We start from the raw sequence: 19506 nt of genomic DNA on the forward strand, positions 1-19506 counted from the left end.
AAAATTAGAGGGTTTGCTTAAAAAGATGTTTGTTCAGCAAGGTTACCTTCTACAACCAATTTCATGCATTGTTCCTGTCACTACGGCAGCGTGTTTCTGGTTCGAAGAACTAGAAAAGTCGCTCAATAAAGAATCTTCATATGAGGAGGTTATGGACAGAGTTCAAGCACTTAAATTGGCTAACTCTTTTATTCTAGATGCCGCTTTGCAATTAGCTAGATTAGCGGCGAAAAATTCAGGGTTTGCTATCGTGGCGCGCAGAGCGCTTTGGCTAAAGTCTTGGTCAGCGGATGTGTCTTCCAAGACAAAATTGCTTAACATCCCTTTCAAGGGTAAAACACTGTTTGGTCCTGATTTGAAAGAGATTATTTCAGACATCACCGGGGGAAAGGGCCACGCCCTTCCTCAGGATAGGTCTTTTAAGGCTAGAAATAAGCCTAATTTTCGTCCCTTTCGCAGGAACGGACCAGCCTCTACTTCTACATCCTCTAAGCAAGAGGGTAATACTTCTCAACCCAAACCAGCCTGGAGACCGATGCAAGGCTGGAACAAGGGTAAGCAGGCCAAGAAGCCTGCCACTGCTACCAAAACAGCATGAAGGGATGGCCCCCGATCCGGGACCGGATCTGGTGGGGGGCAGACTTTCTCTCTTTGCTCAGGCCTGGGCAAGAGATGTTCAGGATCCTTGGGCACTAGAAATAGTTTCTCAAGGTTATCTCCTGGAATTCAAGGAACTACCCCCAAGGGGAAGGTTCCACAGGTCTCAATTATCTTCAAACCAAATAAAAAGACAGGCATTCTTACATTGTGTAGAAGACCTGTTAAAGATGGGAGTAATTCATCCAGTTCCAATAGGAGAACAAGGGATGGGGTTTTACTCCAACCTGTTCATAGTTCCCAAAAAAGAGGGAACATTCAGACCAATTTTAGATCTCAAGATCCTAAACAAATTTCTCAGGGTTCCATCGTTCAAAATGGAAACCATTCGAACGATCCTTCCTACCATCCAGGAAGGTCAATTTATGACCACGGTGGATTTAAAGGATGCGTACCTACATATTCCTATCCACAAGGAACATCATCAGTTCCTAAGGTTCGCTTTTCTGGACAAGCATTACCAGTTTGTGGCACTTCCATTCGGATTAGCCACTGCTCCGAGAATTTTCACAAAGGTACTAGGGTCCCTTCTAGCGGTTCTAAGACCAAGGGGCATTGCAGTAGTACCGTACTTGGACGACATCCTGATTCAAGCGTCGTCTCTGTCAAAAGCAAAGGCTCATACGGACATCGTCCTAGCCTTTCTCAGATCTCACGGATGGAAAGTGAACATAGAAAAAAGTTCTCTTTCCCCGTCAACAAGAGTTCCCTTCTTGGGAACAATAATAGACTCCTTAGAAATGAGGATTTTTCTGACAGAGGTCAGAAAATCAAAACTTCTAAGCTCTTGTCAAGTACTTCATTCTGTTCTTCGTCCTTCCATAGCACAGTGCATGGAAGTAATAGGATTGATGGTTGCAGCAATGGACATAGTTCCTTTTGCACGAATTCATCTAAGACCATTACAACTGTGCATGCTCAGACAGTGGAATGGGGACTATACAGACTTGTCTCCGACGATTCAAGTAGATCAAAGGACCAGAGAGTCACTCCGTTGGTGGCTGATCCTGGACAACCTGTCACAGGGAATGAGCTTCCGCAGACCAGAGTGGGTCATTGTCACGACCGACGCCAGTCTGGTGGGCTGGGGCGCGGTCTGGGAACCCCTGAAAGCTCAGGGTCTATGGTCTCGGGAAGAATCTCTTCTCCCGATAAACATTCTGGAACTGAGAGCGATATTCAATGCTCTCAAAGCTTGGCCTCATCTAGCAAAGGCCAAATTCATAAGGTTTCAATCAGACAACATGACGACAGTTGCGTATATCAACCATCAGGGGGGAACAAGGAGTTCCCTGGCGATGGAGTAAGTGACCAAGATAATTCAATGGGCGGAGGATCACTCCTGCCACTTGTCTGCAATCCACATCCCAGGAGTGGAAAATTGGGAAGCGGATTTTCTGAGTCGTCAGACATTCCATCCGGGGGAGTGGGAACTCCATCCGGAAATCTTTGCCCAAATAACTCGATTATGGGGCATTCCAGACATGGATCTGATGGCCTCTCGTCAGAACTTCAAGGTTCCTTGTTACGGGTCCAGATCCAGGGATCCCAAGGCGACTCTAGTAGATGCACTAGTAGCACCTTGGACCTTCAACCTAGCTTATGTATTCCCACTGTTTCCTCTCATTCCCAGGCTGGTAGCCAGGATCAATCAGGAGAGGGCTTCGGTGATCTTGATAGCTCCTGCGTGGCCACGCAGGACTTGGTATGCAGACCTGGTGAATATGTCATCGGCTCCACCATGGAAGCTACCTTTGAGACAGGACCTTCTTGTTCAAGGTCCATTTGAACATCCGAATCTGGTTTCCCTCCAACTGACTGCTTGGAGATTGAACGCTTGATTTTATCAAAGCGTGGGTTTTCAGATTCTGTAATAGATACTCTGATTCAGGCTAGAAAGCCTGTAACTAGAAAAATTTACCATAAGATGTGGAAAAAATATATCTGTTGGTGTGAATCTAAAGGATTCCCATGGAACAAGATAAAAATTCCTAAGATTCTATCCTTTCTACAAGAAGGTTTGGAGAAAGGATTATCTGCAAGTTCTCTGAAGGGACAGATCTCTGCGTTATCTGTTTTACTTCACAAAAGGCTGGCAGCTGTGCCAGACGTTCAAGCGTTTGTTCAGGCTCTGGTTAGAATCAAGCCTGTTTACAGACCTTTGACTCCTCCCTGGAGTCTTAATCTAGTTCTTTCAGTTCTTCAAGGGGTTCCGTTTGAACCCTTACATTCCGTAGATATTAAGTTATTATCTTGGAAAGTTTTGTTTTTGGTTGCAATTTCTTCTGCTAGAAGAGTTTCTGAGTTATCTGCTCTGCAGTGTTCTCCGCCCTATCTGGTGTTCCATGCAGATAAGGTGGTTTTGCGTACTAAGCCTGGTTTTCTTCCGAAAGTTGTTTCCAACAAGAATATTAACCAGGAGATAGTTGTACCTTCTTTGTGTCCGAATCCAGTTTCAAAGAAGGAACGTTTGTTACACAATTTGGACGTAGTCCGTGCTCTAAAATTCTATTTAGAGGCCACTAAAGATTTCAGACAAACATCTTCTTTGTTTGTTGTTTATTCTGGTAAAAGGAGAGGTCAAAAGGCAACTTCTACCTCTCTTTCTTTTTGGCTTAAAAGCATTATCCGATTGGCTTATGAGACTGCCGGACGGCAGCCTCCTGAAAGAATCACAGCTCATTCCACTAGGGCTGTGGCTTCCACATGGGCCTTCAAGAACGAGGCTTCTGTTGACCAGATATGTAAGGCAGCGACTTGGTCTTCACTGCACACTTTTGCCAAATTTTACAAATTTGATACTTTTGCTTCTTCAGAGGCTATTTTTGGGAGAAAGGTTTTGCAAGCCGTGGTGCCTTCCATTTAGGTGACCTGATTTGCTCCCTCCCTTCATCCGTGTCCTAAAGCTTTGGTATTGGTTCCCACAAGTAAGGATGACGCCGTGGACCGGACACACCTATGTTGGAGAAAACAGAATTTATGCTTACCTGATAAATTACTTTCTCCAACGGTGTGTCCGGTCCACGGCCCGCCCTGGTTTTTTAATCAGGTCTGATGAATTATTTTCTCTAACTACAGTCACCACGGTATCATATGGTTTCTCCTATGCATATTTCCTCCTGTACGTCGGTCGAATGACTGGGGTAGGCGGAGCCTAGGAGGGATCATGTGACCAGCTTTGCTGGGCTCTTTGCCATTTCCTGTTGGGGAAGAGAATATCCCACAACTAAGGATGACGCCATGGACCGGACACACCGTTGGAGAAAGTAATTTATCAGGTAAGCATAAATTCTGTTTTCTTTCCTATGACATGAAAAGTCCACAACGTCATTCCAATTACTAGTGGGATATTCAACTCCTGGCCACAGCAGGAGGAGGCAAAGAGCACCCCAGCAAAGCTTCTTAGTGTAACTTCCCTTACCCATAATCCCCAGTCATTCTCTTTGCCTTTGTCAATGGAGGATGTGCGAATATGGTGTCTGAAGATATTTAATCCTTTTATGGGTACTTTTCCCTGCAAGCAAGAATTAGGGGCTATGCTGTGTCCATGTCAATCTTTTTTGTAAGAGTAATGGTGGCTATTAGCAGTTAGAAAGCGGTGAGGTTGTCTTTGCTTTATGTCTAACATTATTGCTACCCTTTCATAGAAAGCCAGGGTTGGTTACTCTGTTCTTTCTTATTCTACAGGTCCCTGTCAAGCCGGCTGAGTCTTTCAAACCTGGGATTTGGTTCCTGTCCTACAGCTGAAGCTCCACGGTCTCTGTCAGGATGAGGATTTTTCTGTCAGGCCACGGACTGCTGAGAAAACTGCCAGACTGGTGAGTCCCTAGATTCCCTTACCCCTTGATGGCTTGTGTTCTCAGTGAGGGGACCTTAATAACTAAGGATGGGGGACTTTTACCTTTTTGAATGGAGGGTCAGTTCTCTGTATGGGCAGATATTATCAGAGTACCTTAGTGGCATTTTAATGTAGAAGCAGATAGTACGCAGCTTCTTAATGTCAATAGGTCTCTTTGTCAGCGGTAGCACCTCTGGTTACAAGGGAGGTCTTTTCACGCTGTTCCGTATCTGCATTTGTGATAATCTAACTTAGAGTTATGATGGGGAACTACTGCAGTATTTACGGACCTCTGAACTCTCATCGGGAATGGGATATCTTTTTTTTTTTTTTTTACTACGGCTTGGGCTAATTGTATTTATGTGCTTCCTTTTATGGTATTTGAACGTTTTTAGACATAATGGGGCATGATAGGAGTCCTGAAGTCACAGCGGCTCTGTTCTATGAGAGCAGTGACTCGCAACAATGCAGCTTGTCTCTAATCGGTTACAACTGTATTAGGGACTTAACTTACTTAAGGGTTTTTTATATATAGCACGCTATGAGCACTTTGTTTCAGGCGCTATTTTAAGTCCAGATGAACGCTTCAACTCTTCCCACCATTGGCGTGTATTTGGTGCTATTAGCCCTGTGTAGTTGCGACCATTACTTTTTAATATTTCCATGACGCCACTAGGTGGAGACAAAATTTTAAAACTAAATTTTTGGAGGCCGACGATGTATGCGGACTGAAAGCTCCAAGCCGTTGATCAGTGATGGTGGTATTATTACTTCCAATGTGATTTAGCACAGTCTATTGATCTCAATAATGGTCAAATTTACAGTGTCTATTTTGCAAGAAGGTATGGGGCTTTGTGTTTAGGGGCTCAAATTTCTTGAGGGTTGCCTAGAGTTTTATATTATATTTTAAATAACTCTGGTCTCTCCGGTTTTCTGCATTCATGGAGTTTTATTGCCATCTACTTTCGGTTTTTAGAAATAACAGTTTGGAAAATATCTTATTCTGTAATTTCATCTAGAGATGAATATTTACCATTTTTATTTAAAAAGGTAGTTTCTCTTATCAGACTTATTTCTATCTAAATGCCCTAAATGAGGATTATATTCTCAAACGTGAGGTTTAGTTAAAAGTCTTATAATACTTTTAATGGAATAAAAAAGGTATTGATTCACATTTTGTGGCAGTTTGTAATAGTTTTCACTACTGCAGATAATTTTCTTCCTTTTTTTTTAAGGTAGATATTGTTTGTACAGTATTTATTTTTTATAGTCTGGATATGTCATGTCCTTTTGCCGGCGGTTCATTCTATTTAGATTTCTATGGATTGTTAAAATCTTTATCCCTATCTTTTTGCAGTAGACTTATATCTGGGGTCTATATAAGCCTTAGGTCTGTTTATTGCCTTATCTATTGTCTGCTTGTCAGATCTATTGTATGTGGATTTTTTTGTATATGTTTTAAGCGGGATATCTGTTTATTTTATCCTTTGTCTGCTGAACATCCACTAAGTGTCCTGCAATGGTTTAGTAGTAAACTTTGCAGGTTTGTAAGCTGAAAGTTGAGAGTTCAATTCCAGCTAGGGCTACGTTTCTTCATAGTGCATGCCCTTTCACTTTGTGGTTGTCTCTGTGGGGCAATGGATTACACATTGGACTTTTAAAATCATGGTAGTGAGCCTACGGCCACTTCATTCCCCACAATTTTTTCATTATTTTCTGAAAGATGTGGCGTTGTGGTTAGCTCCACTGCCCTTGAACGGATTCTGGTGATAACTAGTATCCTAAGCAGATGTTTAGATTTTTGCCCGAGTTCTATGGTTAAAATCTTGGTCTGTTGACGTATCATCCATATCCAAACTTTGAGGCAAGACTTTGTTTGGTCCTGATCTGGCTGAGATATTTTCAGTAACTTCTGGTGACAAGGGTATTTGTCCTACTTCAGGTCTAGTAGTTTAGACCTACGGATCGCCAGAATTCTTTTTTTTGTTCCGTTCGTATCAAGGAATAAAAATATTTCTCTTCCAATCCAGAGCAATCCAGAACCTCATAGAGGTCCAGTCAACCTTGTAAATAGGGGAACCAAGCCAAGGAATCTTCCTCTGAGTCTAAGTCAGCATGAAGGGGCTCCCCAGGATTCAGCCTGGAGCAAGTAGGGGGCAGGATTCCCTTTTTTCGGTGGCATTGGATCCGCAATGTCTCAGATCTTGGGCTGTGGAAGTAGTATTTCTGGGATACAGGATATGATCTTGTCTTGCCCCCTCTAGGAGCAGATTTATCCTGTCAAGGTTTTTTCTTCAAACCAAGTTCTGTCCTTCAACATGGAGACTATTTGTTCCATTCTTTCTTTGGTTCTGGAGGGTCAGTTCATGACTTCCATATGCATGAAGGACGTGTATCTTTATGTTCCCTTTCTCAGGGAACATCTCCTTTTTCTGTGATTTGTCTTCTAAACAAACACTTTTGTGTTTGCTACTTCCTTTGACTTTGCTACGGCTCCTCGGATCCTTAGATTTTATGGGTCCATTTGCAGATGGTCAGAATAGAGGGGACGCCATACCTGAATGACATCTTGGTTCAGGCGCTATCTTTTTAGTGAACATGATCTCATAATGAGATGTTTTCGTCTATTTCACGTTCCCTTGGGTGGAGAGTGAATCTGGAAAGGAGTTCCCTGGTTTCAGTCTCCAGGGTATGTTCTTTGGATCGATTTTAACTGTCCATGAAGATTTTTCTGACGTATGTCAGATAATTCTTACCTTTAGTCTTTCTTAGTCCTCTATCTGTCCATCAGTGATTTAGTGTATGGAAGTAATTGGTCTGATACTTCCATTGTCATCATTCCTTTTGCTTGGTTCCATCTGTCACTCCTACAGCGCAGGACCATCTGTTTCATGCTTCCTGGGACAATCCTGGGTGTTTGTGACCACGGACACAAGCCTATCAGGCTGGGGAGTAGTGAGTTCTTTTTTTTTTACAGGCTCAGGGTCTTTAAAGGAAGAGAAAACTCTTCTCAAGTCCAATCTCCCTAGAGTTGAGCGCAATCCTCTATGCCTTTTTAACCTGGCTTCAACCAGCTTTGGTCAGGTTTCTCAGATTCCAATCAGACGACTTTTCCTCTGTAGAAAACATTTCCCACCAAGGGAGGCTTTTGGAGTTCCTTAGCTATGAAGGAGGTGTCTCCATTCTCCAGTTGGTGGAATCTCACAATGTTCTCTTTCTGCTATCCACATCCCAGGGATTGTCTTATGGAAAGCAGACAGACTTTTCTTCCTGGGGAGTGGGCTCTCCATTTGGAAGTTTTCACAATAATAACCCTCAGGTTGAGGGTTTCGGAGTTGGGTCTGTTGGAGGTGCGTCTAAACGCCAACCTTCCAAGTACAGTTCTGATCAAGAGATCAACAAGTTGCTCTGTTTGACGTTCTGGCGGTACTTTGGAACTTCTTGTTCCCTCCGTTTCCTGTCCTTCATCGAGTCAGTCATTGCTTGTATAACGCAGGAGAGGGCATCTGTGATTTTATTTGCTCCTGCCTGACCTTGCAGGTTCTGGGTTGTGGACTTTGGTTAAGATGTCATATTTTTCTCCTTGGAGGTTACCTTGAAGGAAGGACCTTCTTCTGGGTCTTTTCTTCATACTAATCTAGATTCTCTGAATCTGACTACTTGGAGAATAAACATCTTGTCCTGACTAGGCGTGGTTTTTCTGAGAAATTTACCATAATGTATGGTGTAAATTATTTTCTTGGTGTGAATCGAAGGATTTCTCTTGAAGCAGGGTGAAGGCTCCTCGTATTTTGTCTTTTCTTCAGGGTGGCCTGGAGAAAGGGTTTATCAGCCCTCTAATGGGTCATCAAACATCTGACAGATATGTCAGATTTTCCATCTTTTGGGTAGGCCTTGGTCAGACTTAGGCATGTGTTTAAATCTGTTGTTTTTCCTTTGATGTTTCATTTAGTTCTTAGAATTCTACAGTAGTTTCCTTTTTAAACTATGCATTCAGTTGATATAAGATGTTATCTTGGAAGGTTCTCTTTCTTCTTGCTGTTTCTTCCACTCTGAGTTTCTGAGCTTTTAGCTCTGTAGTGTGATTCCCCGTTCCTTATTTTTCATGCAGCTATGGCGGTCCTTCATACTAAATTGGGGCTTTTCCATAAGGTGGTGTCGGATCTAAACATTAATCAGGAAATTGTTGTTCCTCCTTCTCATAAGGAACGTCTTTTGCATAACTTGGATGTTGGGCATGCTCTTAAATTTTACCTACTAGCTACTAAAGATTTTTGGCTATTTTCTGCCCTGTTTATTGTTTTCTCTGGAAAGCGTAAGGGTCAGAAGGCCACTTCCACTACTATTTCCCTCTGGTTAAGAAGTATGATTCGATTTGCTTATGAGACAGCTGGACAGCAGCCTCCTGTGAGAATTATGGCTCATTCCACTAGGGCTGTCTCCTCATCTTGGGCTTTCAAAAATGGAGCTTCTGTGGAACAAATTTGCAAGGCAGCAACATGGTCCTTGTTGCATACTTTTTCCAAATTCTACAAATTTGATACTTTTGCCTCGGCTGTGCCTTCTGTTTAGGTCCTCCAGCCTTGCCCTCCCTCCCTTTTCATTCTGTGTCCTCTAGCTTGGGTATTGGTTCCCACTAGTAATTGGAATGTTGTTGTGGACTCTCCATGCCATAGGAAAGAAAACAAGCATGGAGGGTCCACGACCTCGTCCTCTTTTTAAATTATAATTTGGCAGTTTTTTGAAGTAAACATCAGGCACCTCTGTACCCTTGTGTTTCTTCTTTTTCCATTTTCCTTCGACTGAATGACTGGGGATTATGGGTAAGGGAAATTACACTTCACAGCTTTGCTGGGGTGCTCTTTGCCGACTCCTGCTGGCCAGGAGATTAATATCCCACTAGTAATTGGAATGACGTTGTGGACTCTCCATGCCCAGAAAGAAATAAATTTATCAGGTAAGCATACATTTTGTTTTTGTTATTGGCTGATGGCTGTCACATGGTGCTGGGGGAGTAAAATGTAACTAACTTTGAAATTTGTCAGCTTAAAATCTACTACTCATTTGAAATTCAGACTAAGTGATCTTACATTGTCTTTTTATTATGCATTTTTTGATTATATAATTCTACGATATTTAAAGAGACATGAAACCCAACAATTTTCTTTCATGATTTAGGTAGAACATAACATTTTAAACAACTTTCCAGTTTACTTGTATTATCAAATTTGCATCATCCTCTTGGAATCATTTGTTGAAGGAGCATCAATTTACTACTGGTTTCTAACTTAAAGGGCCATAATACCCAAATGTTTAGCTGTAAAAAGCTGACTAGAGAATATCACCTGAACATCTCTATGTAAAAAAGAAAGATATTTTACCTCAAAAGTTTCTCAGTAGCCACATCCCATTGTAAAGGACTTCTAAGCAGCGAATCAGTATCTCTGTCCCGGGACAGCCGAAGGAGCGAGCATTCGTGCACACTCATCTTATTTCCCTATTCAGTGTAAGGAAGTTTACAATGAAATCTCATAAGATCACAGTAAAAGAGTTCATGACCTCAGCACTGCTGATGCTGATTGGCTGCTGTTCATTTCTTCATTTTTTTAATTTTTTTTACCTGCAGCTAAACAGCAGCTGAGTATAAATGTTTACACAGAACTTACTCTGCTGAGCTGAGGAGATTGTGAGGTAAAATATCTTCCGTTTTTACATAGAGATGCTCAGGTGATATTTTCCTGTCAGCGTTTTACAGTTATACTGCATCAGTTTCAAGTTATTTAGCATATGAGTATTATGTCCCTTTAACATACAATTTTAAACAACTTTCCAATTTACTTCTGTTATCAAATTTTCTTCGTTTTCTTGTTATCCTTTGTTGAAAAGCTATGATGTAAACTCATGAGTATGCATGTGTCTACAGCACTATATGGCAGCAGTTTTGCAACAATATTATACATAAGCAGGAGCACTAGATGGCAGCACTATATACTGTCATGTAGTGCTTCAGGCATGTGCACGCTACATACCTAGGTATCCCTTCAACAAAGAATAACAGGAGAACAAAGCAAATTTTATAATAGAAGTAAATTGGAAACTTTTTTTAAATTGTATTCTGTATCTGAATATTTTTTAATTTTTGGGGGGTTTATTGTCCCTTTAACACTAACATTTTTAAATGTTCTTACCGTTAAGGACCAGGGCTGTTTTTACATTTCTGCAGTGTTTGTGTATAGCTGTAATTTTCCTCTTACTCATTTACTGTACCCACACATATTATATACCCTTTGTTCTTGCCATTAAATGGACTTTCTAAAGATACCATTATTTTCATCATATCATATAATTTACTATAAAAATTTTTTATAAAATATGATGAAAAAATTTAAAGAAACACACTTCTTCTTAAACGGGAAATTCAGAGCTGCATTCATTACTTTTGGGAATTCAGAACCTGGCCACCAGGAGGAGGCAAAGACACACCAGCCAAAGGCTTAAATACCTCCCCCACTTCCCTCATCCCCCAGTCATTCTTTGCCTTTTGTCACAGGAGGTTGGCAGAGAAGTGTCAGAAGTTTGAGAGAGTCTCTTATGGAGGGGGTTGTACTCTGCGCAATGGGACTGGAGTTTTAAGTAATCCTGTCAGCCTCTCAGTGAGAGCATGGATGAAAGTTAGATTCCGTAGATGCAGGGAGAGTTTTCCTGCAAACCCATCCTGACTCATAACAGCTCCTTGGTAATCAGCGTTGACGAGTGTAGCTGCCTACCTTTATTCCCTCAAGTCCATGTCAGAAGCGAGGCTACTATCTGTCACACTTGAAGGGCTGTGTTCCTGTTCCACGTCATAGATTCCGGTAAGATTGTTTCATTTTATTTTGAGATATGAATGTAATGTTAACGAAACAAGGTAGGGTCCCAGTGGGACTCCTTTTATCTTAATGAGGAATCATGGGTTAATATCTCCTGAGGGGGGTTATTGAACAGGGGGGACTTTAATCATGTGTATGTGGTTCTATCTGCTAATGCGTAGCAATGCCTAGGCTCTCGGGCCTTTCGGAACATAACGCCTTATCTCAGTGACGCAATCTCTTGAGATTGTGCGCCCTTTTGGTGACTGGGACGGTGCACCTCGTGACGCGTGCGGTTACTTTGTTTCTCACTTCCGTATGCTGACTGTGTGCGACAGAGAGAGTTTGGCTCGTGAGTTGTCTGGTTCACAGGAGGTAGTGAGTGCCCCAGCCATTGGGGGTGTAAAAAGGGTGCCAGTAAGTTTTTGTCATTTTTAAATCCTAAGATTATGGAGGATTCTGATATGTTACACACGGATGTCTCCGATACGGAGAATGCGTCTTGTGATGAATATGAAATGGCCCAGGTAGTCAATGTCCATCAGTTATGTTCCGATTGCCATTCTAAATTACTCTCTTCTCCCGAATCAGGTAACTTAGAGTGCGTTGAGCCATCCGCCTCTGAGGTTTCCATGTCTCGTGAGGCGCGTGCCCCAGACCCTTTCTCGGCTACGCAAGCAGGTGTCCCTATGGCCTTTACTCCTCCGGAGAGTAGCTTGTTTCCTCCAGAGGTTACGGCACGGTTCCGCATGGCCATTTCTATGGCGTTGACTCATTTATATCTCCCAAGTGAAATATTTTTTAAATACTGTCCGTGTTCTGTTAACCAGGGCCCGTCGGGCGTGTGATCGCCTGATTCAGTTTGGCCTTCTGGGGAAGCGCTGGCCTCTGAGGCTTCAGTTGCCCCAACCTCGGGGCCAGGGTCTTTTGTTGATCCGGTGAGAGATGATTTTGCCTTCCGTTATAGGCTGGCACGTCTTCGTGTTCTTTTAAGACATGTTTTGGCAATGTTGGAGGATCCCAGTCCAAGTGGGCCGAGGATGCTGGATGGCAAATTGGATATGAAGTTTGGGGATGAAGCCAATCTCCACTTTTTGAATAATAGAATTATGTTTTCTAGTTCATATATCGATCCTTCGGGTCGAATTTTCTTGGACCTTGGGCAGTTCTAGAGTGTCCTCATACTAGGCAGGTACTGGTCGGACGCTTTTCGGCCCTTACCTGGGTTCATGTCACTCTCGTGGTGCTGATTATAATCCTGTCGGATTCTGAATGTCACTCGGCCTATTGCTATGGACTTCGAGCTCGAATCCTATCGAAGTATGAGGCCTACTGTTTACTACAACCCCTCTGTCTGGAGGGTTGTAAGTACAGATCTAAGGTCGGCTGGTTCGGGCTACTCGCCTGGGATACGGATCTGTTTTTGCAGACATCATCATGGTTCTTCAGGTCCCTGGGGACTCAGAACCATAATTTCCGTTCCTTTGGAGTTGGGAAATGTGAGTGACCGATGTGGTCTGGTGTTCCAAGTGGCAAACTATTTGCGTCTTCACTCGAAGTTCTACGGATGCTGACTCTTTAGCCTATTAAACATTTTCTTACGGTGGCGGAGTCTTCTTCCTTCCCTCCTTGAGTGGATCATCTGGTCTGGAAGCGCGGGCATATCCTTCTTCCTCTGCTCAGAGTTGCGTTACTCTAAGAGGTGGTGTGCAGGGGTTCCCTGCCTTCAGTGTAGAGCTGCAAGTCTCCAGGTTTTACCCTGTTATAGAGGTTTCTTTTTGGAAAATCGATCCTACAAGGATCTCTGGCTGTCGTCTCTTCCATATTATATCCTTGGTCTGACCACGGTCTCGACGTTCGGGTGTTTCTGCGTCCTTGTTGCTACTCTAGCCTTTGAAGTTAACAGTAAAGAGTCAAGGTCGGTTACAGACGGTTGCCCTTCTGGGGACAGGTAGTTGACCATTTATCCAGCTATGGCTATGTACTCTTCATAATGCAAGTCCTACAAATATTCTTGCCTAAAGCAGCTTTATATGGCGACCTATGGGTCCTTTTTTTTCCTGCCTTGAAAGGGTCTTTTTCCCTTCTTGTGTTTTCAGAATCCTGGAAAGGGAGATGCGATGTAGTGACTGGTTCCACCAATCCTGCAGCAGGAGGCTGAGGGTTTGAACCCTGTTGGGGCTCCTGCTAAATGTTGAATTCTGATATAGAGTTTTGGGGTTTGGGGGCCCTCTTCCCTTGGAAAGTGTTCCTTTTTTGGGGAAGACAGCAGTGTAGGGGGTTTTGTACCTGTGCACAATGCCTATCCTGAACCACGGTAGCATGTCGTTTGTAGTAGAGGTCAAAGGTCTACCCGGAGGCTTTGTTCCTTGTTGACCCTTCCTTTCTCTTCCAGAGGTCTGGGACTCTTGTCTTCGGGCTTTGACTAGCCTTTGGGCTGGGACCATTGCCCTGGAGGGAAGCTCAGGGATCGGTTATCTATGTAGTGTTGACCGTTTTCTTCCAGAGTTGGTCCTCCCCTTGGGTGGGAGAACTTTTGATGTCCTCTTTTCTACTGGCGTCTGGTACTGGAAGGGGACGCTCATTGGAGCCCGGTATTTGGAGGGCTGTGAGCATTTGGAAGTTTAGAAGTTTGAAACCAGCTACAGCTATTCACACTTTGAATGTGTGCTAGCAGGCTTTAAAACGCTTTTCGGTGGTTTGGGTTTGACGATGGTTGAGTTAGCTTTCCTACTTGGAAGCTGGTCATTGAGAGTTCCTGTTCAGACGGTTTGGTGTTCTCTTGGAGAGCTCTTTCCTAACTGCTGGGATAGTAATCCTATTGCCACTGTCTCTGCTGGCCTAGCCTGCAGGTTTCGATCTGATATGAGGCAACTGAGAACTTGTTTTTCTGGAGTACCTTAGGGTATGTGACTGGATCAGGGATATGAGGATGTCCCTCAAGTCTTTTTTTGGACGTGTTTCCCTGTGTATGGATCTCTCTTTTTATTCGGTCCTTATGTTTCTAGGGAGGTTGTCTTCTTGGGCGCTACTATCGTAAGACAACCTTGGGATGTTCTATGTTTATTGAGCCGTGTGGAATGATCCTTTGGATTTTTCCTAGGAATCTGTTCTCCTTTTTGGGGACAGATAGCGGTCCTTGTCTTATGGCCGGGTACCTTCATGGGAGTCGTGACCCGTGGGGCTGACTCCTCTGAGGCTGTTTGGGCTCGACGGACTCTGGGACTGAGTGGTCTCTAGTTCAGTTTGCTGGCGGTGTAACTAATGTGCAGTTACCTGGGCTTTGAGTTTTCACCCGTGTCGTCTATATTTTTATAGGGTGTCGGGTAATTTCAGGCTGTGGTACCTTTTGAAGGGGCCGCCTTTTGTATACACCCGTTGTTTGCATTCAGTGTCCTCTAGTTTGGTTATTGTTTTCTCAAAAGTAATGAATGCAGCTATGGACTCTTCCCGTTTAAGAAGAAAAACATAAATTATGCTTACCTGATAATTTTCTTTTCTTCTGATGGGAAGAGTCCACAGCTCCCACCCGTGTTTTTATCTATGAGGCGATAATTATTATTTTTTTTGGTACCTTTTTTTTTTCACCCTGATATTTCTCCTACTGTTCCTTGTTCCCTTGGCAGAATGACTGGGCGATGAGGGAAGTGCAGGAGGTATTTAAGCCTTTGGCTGGAGTGTCTTCATCCTAGTGGCCAGGTTCTGTATTTCCCAAAAGTAATGAATGCAGCTGTGGACTCTTCCTGTCAGAAGAAGAAAATGATCAGGTAAGGATAATTTGTTTTTTCTAACTTTGACCCCCAAAATCTGTTACACATCTACAACCACCAAAAAACACCCATGCTAAATAGTTTCTAAATTTTGTCCTGAGTTTAGAAATACCCAATTTTTACATGTTGTTTGCTTTTTCTGCAAGTTATAGGGCATTAAGCACAAGTAGCACTTTGCTATTTCCAAACCATTTTTTTTTCTTCAAAATTAGCGTTAGTTACATTGTAACACTATCTGTCAGGAATAGTCATTAGGTAGCTTTTAGGGTTAATTTCCTTCCTAAGATAGGGAGAGTTCACGGCTTCATTCCTTACTGTTGGGAAATACTACACCTGGCCACCAGGAGGAGGCAAAGACACCCCAAGCTTAAATATCCCTCCCACTTCCTCATTACCCCAGTCCTTCTTTGCCTTTCGTCACATTAGGAGGTGGCAGACGATTCGAAGAGTCCTGAAAAAGGGTATCTGCCCTTCGAGATAGGACTGAAGTTTTTAGTAGTCATGTCAACCTCTCAGTGAGAGTATTGATGAAAGTTAGCAGTAGTCTGGATGGTTTTTGCATCTCCAGACTCTAACAGCTCCTAAGCAATCAGTGTTGACGAGTTTCACTGCCTGCTTTCTCTCACTCAAGTCCATGTCATGAGCGCTGCTATGACTGTCACACTTGAGAGGCTGTGTTCTGTGTCACAGCATGGATCCTGGAGGTAAGATTGTTTCAATTTTTACACATAAAACGCTATAACAGGGTCACAGTGTGGCTCCTTTATACCTTGATAGGATCCAGGGTTAATATACTATGAAGGGGGTTTATTGAACAGTTGGGGTTAATTAATCAGTGTATTAAGTATTTACATGCTGCTTTCTGTGATTTTTTCCTTGGCTGATAGACTGTGTGTTTTTGGCTGGAACAAACAGGTTTCACTTTTAAGTTTCACTTTTGAAAGTGTTGCACAGCACCTATTACTTGCTGTACTTGCACTCCATGTGACCGGGTGTGGTCTATGCTCATTTCCTCCATTCCGGCTGAGAGTTGAACCTGAGGAGAGCGTTTCCTCTGTTAACTGTTTGGGTCTAGGAGGTGGTCAGTGCCCCAGCCATTGGGAGTATAAAGGTGCAGTTTTCTATAATAAAAAACATTTTTATTTGTGTCCTCCTGTGAGTATAATCTGAGCTATGGAGGACTCTGACATGTTAGAAGGTACTCCTTCTGTACTAAATCATACCTGTTTATATTGTGAGGAGGCCGTGGTTTTCCCACCCACTCAATTATGTTCCACATGCCTTAACACTTATAAAATCTAAGAAGGGGAGACAAGCCTGCTAAGGCTCTTAGTCCCTCTGAGCCGTCTACCTCTCAGGACTCAGCCTCCCGTGAGATTACTACCCTTGCTACATTATCCACTCCACATGCAGTTCCCCCGTAGCACATCTAATCCTCCATCCGGAGGGGGCCTTCTTCCTGCGGGCTTTGCCGCACAGTTACAAATGTTGGTGTATGCGGACTTCGCTCTAACAAACGCAAGAGAAAGGTTAAACATAGCTCTCCTGACCCGGAGTCATCTAAATATTTATCGGATTTAGCTATTATGTCCCAGTTATCCGATGATGAGTTAACCTCTGTAGCTTCAGAGGGTGAACTTTCTGGGTCGGAGTCCTTAGCGTCTAACCCTCCTACAGCGATAGGCCACCCACCTCCCTACAAGCACTCCCACGCCACCAACGTTTGGCACCCTCGCCGGACGATGCAGAGAGGGCCACAGAGTGGCCCCCTCTGCATCGGTTACTGCTTAAAGGGTATTGCACGATGCCTCAATATTGAGGCATTGCTGCTATACCCTGAGAGCGACTGGAAGCGATCACGATAGATTCCAGCGCTCAGTTTAACTGAGGACGTGCTATGTACGTCCTTAGTCGTAAACTGCCTTTTTTTTGAGGACGTACATAGCACATCCTTGGTCATTAAGGGGTTAAATGATAGAAGTAAATTTGAAAGTTGTTCAAAATTGTATGCTCTGTCTAAATCATGAATGTCTAATTATGACTTTACTATCCCTTTAATAGTTGTTTAACAGTAAAATTCATGAGTGGCATGGATTATTTTATTTTGACACAAGACTGTCACTTTAATGGGACAATGTACTCAGGCAAGCAGCTGATGAGTTATTAAGCTCATTTCAAATGGGTTGGTCTCTCTCTCCAACCCCCACTGAGAGGCTGATTGCTACTGCTGCCCATTTTTTACATATGTTTTCTATAGACGATGCTGCAGTATTTAAATTTTTAGTATAGTGTGTTTTTAACAGGCAGAAGCTAATATTTAAAATTATAAAATAAAAGTAAGAGAGATACTTTTCAACATTTTAATACACTTAAATAGATCTTTGAAAACACATTAAAGGGGTTTAAATACAAAATATAATACCCCTTTAAGAAAAAGATCTCATTAGACATTAAAGTCAAAAGGTTTTCTCTACAGTGTGGTTTTAATTAAAAAATATGGGAAAGGAGAAGTTTTCTCAGATAATATTATTTCTCCGTTACATTCTCAGAAATATAATGGATAACATATATAACACATTATTTTGAAACTGTTCATAATTATTTCAAAACTGTAAATTATGTATGTAAATGGTCAGATCTAGCGTAGGATTTTAGCGTAAGTTAAGTTGTTTTTTTATTAAGTGGTTGTTAGATGTATTTAAAAAGTCTAATTACATGTGAATACACAAGAGATTTTAATAATGCATTTTCTAAGAGAGCAGAACAATTCTGAATGACATTTAAAAAATATCATCTAGCAGAAAATTAACTCATCAACTCTCATGGACATTGTAGTAATTTTGTAGAAGTAGTTTCATATATGTTTGTTTTTTTTGTAGCTAGCAAGTAAAACAAATACATAATATTTTATAAATCAATGTTAATATACATTTTTTTTCTTTTCAACACAGCATCCACTTGTTAAAACTGCCAAAGGTGTGTCTATTTTACAACACTTAATAAATGAAGCCAGGGACGCGTTGATGAAGAAGAGTGAAATGCAACATCGTGAAGTGGAACCAGAAGATGATGACATTGTGGTTGGTTGTTTGTATAGATACTTTTTACTAAACTTTTTTTCTGTTTTCTAATTTATATATATATATATATATAGATAGATATCAAAATAACAAGAGTATTGCATTGAGCAATGATACTTTTTTATTGGACTAACTATACATTTATAAGTTGAAAAGCTTTCGGAAGAGTTCCTTTCTTTATCAAGTCTGAAGCAATACTGACCAATTCAATGGAATTTACAGATTGTATCTTAAAACACAGAATAGCTAAGAAGACAGTGCAGGGTCTTAGCTATTCTGTGTTTTAAGATACAATCTGTAAATTCCATTGAATTGGTCAGTATTGTTTCAGACTTGATAAAGGAAGGAACTCTTCCGAAAGCTTTTCAACTTATAAATGTATAGTTAGTCCAATAAAAAAAGTATCATTGCTCAATGCAATACTCTTGTTATTTTGATATCTAAATCTCTGGACTAACATGGCTACTCCAATCTATATATATATATATATATATATATATATATATATATATATATATATATATATATATATACACACACAGTTGAAATGAGGTTTATTGGATTAAAAGAAAATGTGCAATATGCATGAAAACGAAATTAGACAGGTGCATAAATTTGGGCACCCCAACCGAAATATTGCATCAATTTTTAGCAGAGCCTCCTTTAGCATAAATAACAGCCTCTAGACTATTTTGAACAATTCCTCCTTGCAAAACATCTCAAGTTCAGTTAGGTTTGATGGTTGCCAAGCATGGACAGCCCACTTAAAATCACCCCACAGATTTTGAATGATATTCAGGTCTGGGGACTGGGATGGCCATTCCAGAACATTGTACTTGTTCCTCTGCATAAATGCCAGAGTAGATTTTGAGCAGTGTTTTGGGTCGTTGTCTTGTTGAAATATCCAGTCCCAGCGTAACTTCAACCTTGTGACTGATTCCTCAATATTATTCTCAAGTATCTGCTAATATTGAGTGGAATCCATGCAGTCCTCAACTTTAACAAGATTCCCAGTACTGGCACTGGCCACACAGCCCCACAGCATGATGAAACATCCACCAAATTTTACTGTGGGTAGCAAATGTTTGTCTTGGAACGCTGTGTTCTTTTGCCGCCATGCATAACGCCCCTTGTTATGACCAAATAACTCAATATTTGTATCATCAGTCCACAGCACCTTCTTCCAAAATGAAGCCTGCTTGTCCAAATGTGCGTTTGCATACCTCAAGCGACTCTGTTTGTGGCGTGTGTGCAGAAAAGGCTTCTTCCTCATCACTCTCCCATACAGCTTCTCCTTGTGCAAAGTGTGCTGA

At 42.0% G+C, this 19506-nt stretch overlaps 1 protein-coding gene across 1 annotated transcript in view; it reads left to right on the forward strand.

The window, feature by feature from the left end:
• Positions 1-19506, forward strand: part of STK4 (serine/threonine kinase 4) — a 240117-nt gene that overhangs the window by 197890 nt on the left and 22721 nt on the right. The window contains exon 8 of the mRNA XM_053720089.1: positions 18065-18193. Within this exon, the coding sequence (XP_053576064.1) occupies positions 18065-18193 (129 nt within the window). The remainder of the gene's footprint in view (positions 1-18064; positions 18194-19506) is intronic.

This window comes from Bombina bombina, chromosome 1 (assembly GCF_027579735.1).
Source record: "Bombina bombina isolate aBomBom1 chromosome 1, aBomBom1.pri, whole genome shotgun sequence".
NCBI lineage: Eukaryota > Metazoa > Chordata > Amphibia > Anura > Bombinatoridae > Bombina > Bombina bombina.